Raw genomic sequence first — 8,752 nt, forward strand, 5'->3', positions numbered from 1 at the left:
TATATATATATATATATATATATATATATATATATATATATAAACACAATATATAAAAATATAGTAATATAAAACAAATAAAAATGACAAAAGCACATAACAAAATTATTTAAAAATTTAATATTTTACTAACTAAAATTGAAATGAAAACTGAAAAAAATTCAAAGAATATTGAATAATAATACAATAACACTGGATAATACATCAATGCTTATAAATAATTTATTATTAATAAAATAATAAACAACTCTTAATAATATAATTCGTTAGGATAATTAGCATATAGACAGTTTATGGTTTCAAGCAACATCTTGGTTCGTTAGTGATTGTGGGCTTGACACAAAGCAAGGATCGTTTGACAGCTTTAAACAAACATCCAATCAGAACTATGTTTTATAAAGTTGCTCTAAAAACTTTTGCTTCATAAGAATCTTGTCTTAGAAGAAGAACATCATTGCTGATTCTCCTTCTCGTCTCGGTTGTCTCTGATCTCTTCTAGGCCCTTCACTTCTTTGTGGGTCTCGGGGCATTAGTGAGTCCCCTCATCGCTGACCCCTTCCTGTCTGAGACCAGCTGTGTGATTGGGAACAGCAGCACCAATGCTACATCATTAAGGCATCTGAGGAACAAGCTCGCAGGCAGACATCTGCATAACGTGTCCAGTGTCCACCTCCACACTGACGGAGAGGTGGTGACCAACGTTTCCTATGCATTCTGGATCATGGCTGTCATCAATGTAAGACCCATCTGTCTAGAAATTTGAGTTTGTATTTAGTTTTAAGAGTGGCATGCCATCAGAACACTACTGTAGCGTGAAGTTGTGTACATTAGTGTGCATATAAATGCTCTGTCAGCTCTAATGTTGAAGGAAGGACAGCTGGGAGGGTATTTGAATAAAATAAATTAATCAAGATTGTCTCCTTGGCAACGGCACTCCATCTAAAAGTTCTATTTACACACTGGCTATAATATAGTGATAGCATAACTGATACACACCTAACACCTGGTCTCTGTAGTATATATATACATATATATATGTGTGTGTTTGTTCTGGGTTCTTTTATGACCTCCTGGATGAGTCGTTGTTGCGCTCTTGGAGTAATTTTGGTAGACTGACCACTCCTGGGAAGGTTCACCACTGTTCCAAGTTTTCTCAATTTGTGGATAATGGCTCTGACCGTGGTTCGCTGGAGTCCCAAAGCCTTAGAAATGGCTTCATAACCCTTTCCAGACTGATACATTTCAACTATTTTGTTTCTCATCTGAATTTCTTTAGATCACGGCATGATGTGTTGCTCTTTAAGCATGCTTCACTTTGTCAGACAGGTTCTATTTAAGTGATTTCTTGATTCAACAGATCTGGCAGTAATCAGGCCTGCGTGTGGCTAGTGAAATTTAACTCCGCTTTCTAAAATAATGTGGTTAATCACAGTTCTTTCATGATTTAAGAGGAGGGGCTATTCATTTTTCACGTAGGGCCAGGTAGGTTTGGACAGCTTTTTTCCCTTAATAAATGAAATTATCATTTAAAAACTGAATTTTTTATTTAGTTGCATTATCTTTGCGTAATATTAAAATTGGTTTGATGATCTGAATCTTTTACGTGTGACAAATATGCAAAAAATAAACAAAACAGGCAGGGGGCAAAAACCTTTTCACGGCACTGTATATATACACACTACAAAAATGTGGGGTCAATAAAAATAAATTAATGCTTCTATTCAGCAAGGTTGCATTAAATTGATCTAAAGTGACAGTAAAGAAAAAATACTATTTCAAATAAATGCTGATCTTGTGAACATTCTATTCAAAGAAACCTGAAGAAGTATCACGATTCACACAAAACTTTTAAGCAGCACAACTGTTTTCAACATTGATAGTAATATGAGATGTTTTTTGAGCAGCAAATCTGCATATTAAAATGACTTCTGAAAGATCATGTGACACTGAAGACTGGAGTAATTTTGCTGAAAATTCAATTTTGCATCACAGGAATAAATTACATTTTAAAATACATTCAAATGGAAAACAGTTATTTTAAATAGTAATAATATTTCACAATATTAGTTATTACTGTATTTTTTATCAAATAAATGCAGCCTTGGTGACCTTAAGATACTTTTTTTCAAAAACAAAAAAATCTTACAGACCCCAAACCTTTGATTGGTAGTGGTTATATATATTATATATATTATAATAATTTGAATAATGTTTTATATATTATAATAATGTTTCATGTAAGAGCTGAAATACTGCAAAATTCAAGTACTGAATAAACATTCATAATATTTGGTTTTTATTCGTTTTTATTAAATTTTTTTATTCATTTTTATTAAATACCAGACCGAAATGTTTGCATCTGAGTATTGATGCAAGCAATTCCTGAACTGTTGTTCAGAACTGATTCATCACTGATTCTGATCTGACGAAGATGAATCAGAAGTTTAATTTAGCATTTTTTTTGTGTGTAGTCAAATAAATTTACACTACTTAATACTGCTGTCTAAGGTTATATAGTTTCCATCAAGTCTTCTTTACATTAGTTTTAAGAATGCTTTTCAAACTGGTTCAACTGAATCATTTCAGAAAATCTGTTCAAAAGAATCATTTCTTTACGAATCAACCTGTCTTTATACATGCATAACTCTGTCTTCTCTGTAGCTTCCTGTACCCATCGCGATACTAATCCTCATGTATCGGGAGCGACTGTTCGTGTGCGGCTCAGACCCCGGTCGACGTTTACTAGATGGAGACGTGCTAGCGATGAAAACCTGGGGAACCACAGGTCTGACAGAAGACGCTGGACATCAGAAAGAGACTTCCAGAAGTAAGATCCTAAGCACTTCTGCAACACTGACACTGATGAAATAATTAGCATGTGGGATCAGACCACAAACACAGTTGAAGCACATGTCAGAAATAGCATGCCGTCAGATGTGCATAAAAGCACTTGCTCTTCTGTCTCCGCAGGCCATGTAGGTTTGTTCGGCTGCTGTCTCCTTGGCAACGCGCACAGCTTTCCGCTGTCTTTCTTTGGGATCCATATCCTTGGGGGTCTGGTGCTCTTCTTTTCAGATGGTATAGTGGTAAGCAGGATTAGCACTTCACAGCCGTTTCAGCTCTGTAATTTAAGAGCATTTGCTTAATTACTTAAACTCATGTATTATTTAATCTCACGCACCTCAGGGCTCATACACAGGCTTTGTGTACACCTACGCAGTGGCGCCCCCTATGAATCTACCTCACAAGACCGCCGGATACTTGACGTGCGTCTTCTGGGCGGCGATCACTGCAGGCCGACTGTCAGCCATACCTCTGTCCTACAGATTTAAACCTGTCCGATTGCTCAGCGTTAGTCAGGTGCGATTCTTTGATTTGGTTTTAAAGCCAATTTTATGGAAATTATAAAAAAAAAAAAATAAAAAAAAAGAGAGAGAGAAATGTTGTTGCTGATTCAGAGGTGTATGCAAATATCATTGTTTTTTCAAAAATACAGTAAAAACAATAATACTGTGAAATATTAGTTCAGTTTTGAAGAATTGAATGCATTTTAAAATGTAATTCCTGTGATGCAAAGCTGAATTTTCAGCATCATTACTCCAGTCTTCAGTGTCACTTGATCCTTCAGAAATCATTCTAATATGCTGATTTGCTGCTCAGCTATTATTAGTTATTATTTGTGCTCAGTTATTAATAATGCTTATTTTCTGCTTAATACTTTTTGTGGAATCCATGATACGTTTTGCAGGATTTTCAGAATTATAAATGTCTTTACTGTCTTTTTGATCATTTTAATGCATCCTTGCTGAATGAAAGTATTAATTTCATTAATCATAATTTCATAATTCCAAACTTAGGGATGGTAGTATATCATGATTTCTACAAAAAATATATAAAACTAAAGGTAAAGGTTTTAGAAACTAAAGAATTCACAGTTATGGAGGCCCAAAACCCACATACATCAATAAAATTTGTTTGAATTTTATTGAATTTGAATTTGAAGTTGTGAAAATTAACAGAAATTAATTTTCATAATAAATTAAAAAATAATAATTTTAATGTAATATAAAGAATGTTATTTATGTATTTATAGTATTTAAGTATATATGTATTTTTATTAATTTGTTGATTCATTATTTTATATAATATTTATTTTATTTTCAATTTTGCTCATCAATACACAGCACCATGGTAAAAAAGAAATGTCATGGCAATCAGGGTATCTTCCGTCCAGTCAATTTTTGTTTTAATATTGAAATCTGAAAAATGAAAAACGGGCACATATTTCGTTTTTCAATTATTCAAACAAAACGAAAAATCAAGAATCCGCCTCAATTTTTCGTTTTTACATTCAGGGATAGAAACGAATAAACAACTTGAATATTCGATCTCTACATGTGGGCGGGAATGAAACGCCCCTCTCTGCTAATTGGTCAACCAAACATTACAACATAATAATAGTCCTAAAAAAACCTTAATAATAGTCCTCCGCTTCTATTGATTCTTAACATGTTTATTTCTACTACATTTGATCTCTTCATCAAACAGCCAGATTAATGAATGGCTAGACACAAACCATACTGAAGCAGAGCCTTTTGGCCCTAGGCATGCCTGTTTTATTATAGTTATCCACCCATTAAAATATGTGTGGCAAAGCTGCGGGACGCACTGCAGCGTGGGGAGAATGTATTGACCACTATCAATTTATGTGAACATACAGTCATAACTTTTGTTTTAGACAATACGCTGCATTTTAGACAAAGGAGGAACTTAAATAATATTACAGATATGAAAATAAATGACTTTGTGTAATTTACCTTCACAGCACATCTATTATTTTTCTATTTTGAGTTTTATTCATGGAGCACTTTATACAAATTTAGGAAATCATCTGTTATTATCCCACTGGCATGGGACTATTTGTTCCTCACAGTGCTTGTTTCAGTGATTGACTTTAGTGAAATGTGAATTTGACGTCATGATTTGAAGGTGAACTCGTTTGAGTTATAAGAACATATCCAAACCCCGAAATAACACTTCGAACAATAAGCCAGTGTCAGCAGTATCAGAAATTAACTTTCACATAAGGGGCAACTGATTTTCAGTTTGTTATTTATTTATTTATTTTATTTTTTAACCTTTTACCTTTTTTATGTCATTTTTAATGTTCAATTCTTACATTAAATAAATTAGAATAATATGACAATAGGCTGTTACCAATTCAGTATCCATACCAAATCAGTATTCAATGATATAGATCAAAATAGAAAAATAATAGATGTGCTGTGAAGGTAAATTACACAAAGTCATTTATTTTCATATCTGTAATATTATTTAAGTTCCTCCTTTGTCTAAAATGCAGCGTATTGTCTAAAACAAAAGTTATGACTGTTTGTTCACATAAATTGATAGTGGTCAATACATTCTCCCCGTGCTGCAGTGCGTCGCAGCTTTTCCACACAGATTTTAATGGGTGGATAACTATAATAAAACAGGCATGCCTAGGGCCAAAAGGCTCTGCTTCAGTATGGTTTGTGTCAAGCCATTCATTAATCTGGCTGTTTGATGAAGAGATCAAATGTAGTAGAAATAAACATGTTAAGAATCAATAGAAGCGGAGGACTATTATTAAGTTTTTTTAGGACTATTATTATGTTGTAATGTTTGGTTGACCAATTAGCAGAGAGGGGCGTTTCATTCCCGCCCACATGTAGAGATCGAATATTCAAGTTGTTTATTCGTTTTCTATCCCTGAATGTAAAAACGAAAAATTAAGCCGGATTCTTGATTTTTCGTTTTGTTTGAATAATTGAAAAACGAAATATGTGCTGTTTTTCATTTTTCAGATTTCAATATTAAAACAAAAATTGATTGGACGGAAGATACCCTGATTCATGGCAATCTCCATTTCATTCTTATGGCATGATCTGTGAAACTTGTTTGATTTAGGGTACATTTACAGTACAACAATATACTAAAAACGGATGTCAAACGGCTAAACGTGCTGTAATATGCGTACCAGGCCAGTAGTTGGCGACATCACTATGGAAAGAAACACTACGTGTCTGCATAGATATGCATTCAAGTTCTTGTGCACTATAAACTGAACACGTAATACGTTTGCGCATGACATCACCGTTTTCACAAATTCACGTTTTTGTAGTTTAAACCAATACAATAACAGTATCGTTTTCAAAAACTTGCACTTTGAAACCCATTTTCAAAAGTTCGCGTTTTCAGGCCCCCAAAACACTGTTGTTGTGTAAATGAATGGCCAAAATGCATAAAAAGTTTTTCAGTTTTTAGTTGAAAAATGTGTTGCGTAAACACCCTCTAAGCAACAGTAACCTGGGGGGGCGGAGCTTAGCAAAGCGTCATTTGTCAGTCCATTACAAACTCTCTCTCGAGTCAGGTGGACTATAAATGTGGCTTGCACCAAAAAAAGGTGCGTCACCCACAATGCAGCAAGGAAAACTTTGGACAGGAACAAACATCCTTGTTCTGCATCCCGCTCTGCGCTGTCCATTCGCCAGTCGGGACTTTTGTTTATCTGGTGTGACTAAGGCTCCTTTCTCATTTCACGCTTTTATTTGCACCAAACATTAATGACATCAGGCCTCTTCATTTCCGTTCGTTGTGCAGATAAAGCAGGGGTGTTCACCTCAAGTAACAAAGGCTTCGTTGACGGTGCGTATCCAAATGCAAATCCTCTCCTTTCTGTTCTCTTGTAGGTGGGTGTGATAGTCACACTACTTCTGCTGCTAATCTTCTCCAACAGTAGTGTGTTCCTCTTCATCGGCACCTGCTGTCTCGGCCTATTTATAAGCAGTATCTTCCCCTGCACGCTAGCATTCACTGAAGACATCCTGGAGTACAAAGGTATTGCGACAGATGGACCACCGCTGTCTCCGGCATCATTAAATCGCCTTTTTGTCTACGGCTTTCATTGATTTGACAGTAGCCGCTGGTGGTTTCACAGTTCAGTATTTATTCAAGGTTTACTGCTGAGCCGAGGACCAGCCCCGTTTAATTCTTTACGCTGTTGGCCTTTGACTTTTGGAAGGTTTGGCCTGACAGGTCTTTGTGTCTTACGGCCCTTTTTAAACGCAGCGGTCAAACCCTTTGGGAGGAATTCTTTCCAAATCAATGGCTAATTACTGAGCGCCCTCTGTACGCCGCAGATATGGGGGTTGGTTAGGGTAGAGTGATTAAAAAATGTCATTATCTATAAAAAATATCCCTATCATTAGAGTCCCTACAGGTCTAGACCGGAATGTAACTGATATTTCATTTAACTGTACCGGATATTGAAATGCATATGAATCCTAGACCAGTTGAAGAAAAATTATTGGGAGAAATCCCATCGCTGTTGCAAGGGAAGTCCTGCCTAAAAGTGCCAATCAGCTTTTTGATCGAGACATCGTCAGTGTGTTAAATGAACCTCAGAGAAAAGAAAAAAAAAATGTAATTTAATAATTGCAATAAGCGAAATTGCAAAGGTTGTGATTTAATTAAATAAATATATGCACTGTTCTTTAACACACACGCAGCTTAGTGTCATTTTAGTATCATTTGAGATATTATAGTTTTAATTAATATTTTAATTGTTTTAATTTTATTTCAAGTTTTAGTAATTGTGTTGTCTTTGTCATTTTTATTATATCTTTTTTTATGTCTCTATAGTTTTTATTACTTTTTATTTTATTTTTATTTTGAACTAAATGAAAATGAGAACTTTGAAATAAAAGTTGGAAGTTTTTTAATATTTTATTGATTTATTTTTAGTTAACTATAATAACCCTGAGCAGCTTTTTCCACCATAATAAAAGCACAGTGGTTTAATGTTTGAAAATTAAGAAATTAGGACGGGCATAAATATCAGTCTTGAAATTTTAAAGTTGCACTGCAAAAAACAATTATACTATTTAGATTTTTTTTTACAGTGGAATATTGCAATATCAGTATTACATTTTAATTAGGTTGTTATAATTATTATTGTTATTATTATACATTTAAAAAATTTCATTTCAATTCACAATCACTATTTTTAATCAGAAAATTTGCAATTGGACTTTTTTCCCAAACCGTTTGCATTATTTACGCTTAAGTTTTATTCAGTTGTCGTGAGATTTTAACTGTGAATTTGAATTCATTTGAATGCTTCTGCAACATAAAACCATTTCCTTTTTTATAGTCAAAGAGAAACGGAGTTGATTGTGTTGTGTTTCCTCTTCAGGTTGTGCCACCACAGTCATGGTGACCAGTGCAGGGATGGGTGAGATGGTACTCCAGGTGCTCGTGGGTTTGGTAAGTCTTGCTCTTGAGGATTGAACCCATGATTTTGCGTTGCTAGTGCGGTTATGATCTACCAGTTGCGCTAAAATGGTTTTTTAACTGCTGATTTGAGTCTCTTTCCTCCCTCAGGTGATGCACAATCAAGGTAGCTTCAGTTTCTTGTTGTGTGGAATGATCTTCGGCTGCCTGGGATTCGCCTTCTTCGTTTTGCTGTTCTTCGTCCAGCAGAGTCACAAAAACTTCATGGAAGGTGCGTCGACTCTCTCAATTTACATTGTTGCCTGTAATTGGTGGATGCTTTTATTCAAAACAACTTACATTGAGCTCAAAGTATACATTTGTGTGTTCATTGGGAATCAAAGCTCTGATCTCGGCATTGTGAGTGCCAAGCTCTACCAGCTGAATAAAACTGGTCTTGTCCTTTTAGCTAAAACTAATAGTTTGGCTTATCAAATAA

At 34.8% G+C, this 8,752-nt stretch overlaps 1 protein-coding gene across 2 annotated transcripts in view; it reads left to right on the forward strand.

The window, feature by feature from the left end:
* Positions 1 to 8,752, forward strand: part of mfsd4aa (major facilitator superfamily domain containing 4Aa) — a 17,009-nt gene that overhangs the window by 7,443 nt on the left and 814 nt on the right. The window contains exons 3-9 of one of the 2 annotated variants that reach the window (XM_016268216.1): positions 500 to 736; positions 2,662 to 2,827; positions 2,971 to 3,086; positions 3,187 to 3,360; positions 6,732 to 6,879; positions 8,237 to 8,307; positions 8,425 to 8,545. In XM_016268216.1, the coding sequence (XP_016123702.1) occupies positions 500 to 736; positions 2,662 to 2,827; positions 2,971 to 3,086; positions 3,187 to 3,360; positions 6,732 to 6,879; positions 8,237 to 8,307; positions 8,425 to 8,545 (1,033 nt within the window). The remainder of the gene's footprint in view (positions 1 to 499; positions 737 to 2,661; positions 2,828 to 2,970; positions 3,087 to 3,186; positions 3,361 to 6,731; positions 6,880 to 8,236; positions 8,308 to 8,424; positions 8,546 to 8,752) is intronic. The other variant, XM_016268215.1, reaches the window with a different exon arrangement.

The sequence above is a fragment of the Sinocyclocheilus grahami genome, unplaced genomic scaffold (assembly GCF_001515645.1).
Source record: "Sinocyclocheilus grahami isolate Dianchi unplaced genomic scaffold, SAMN03320097.WGS_v1.1 scaffold44.1, whole genome shotgun sequence".
NCBI lineage: Eukaryota > Metazoa > Chordata > Actinopteri > Cypriniformes > Cyprinidae > Sinocyclocheilus > Sinocyclocheilus grahami.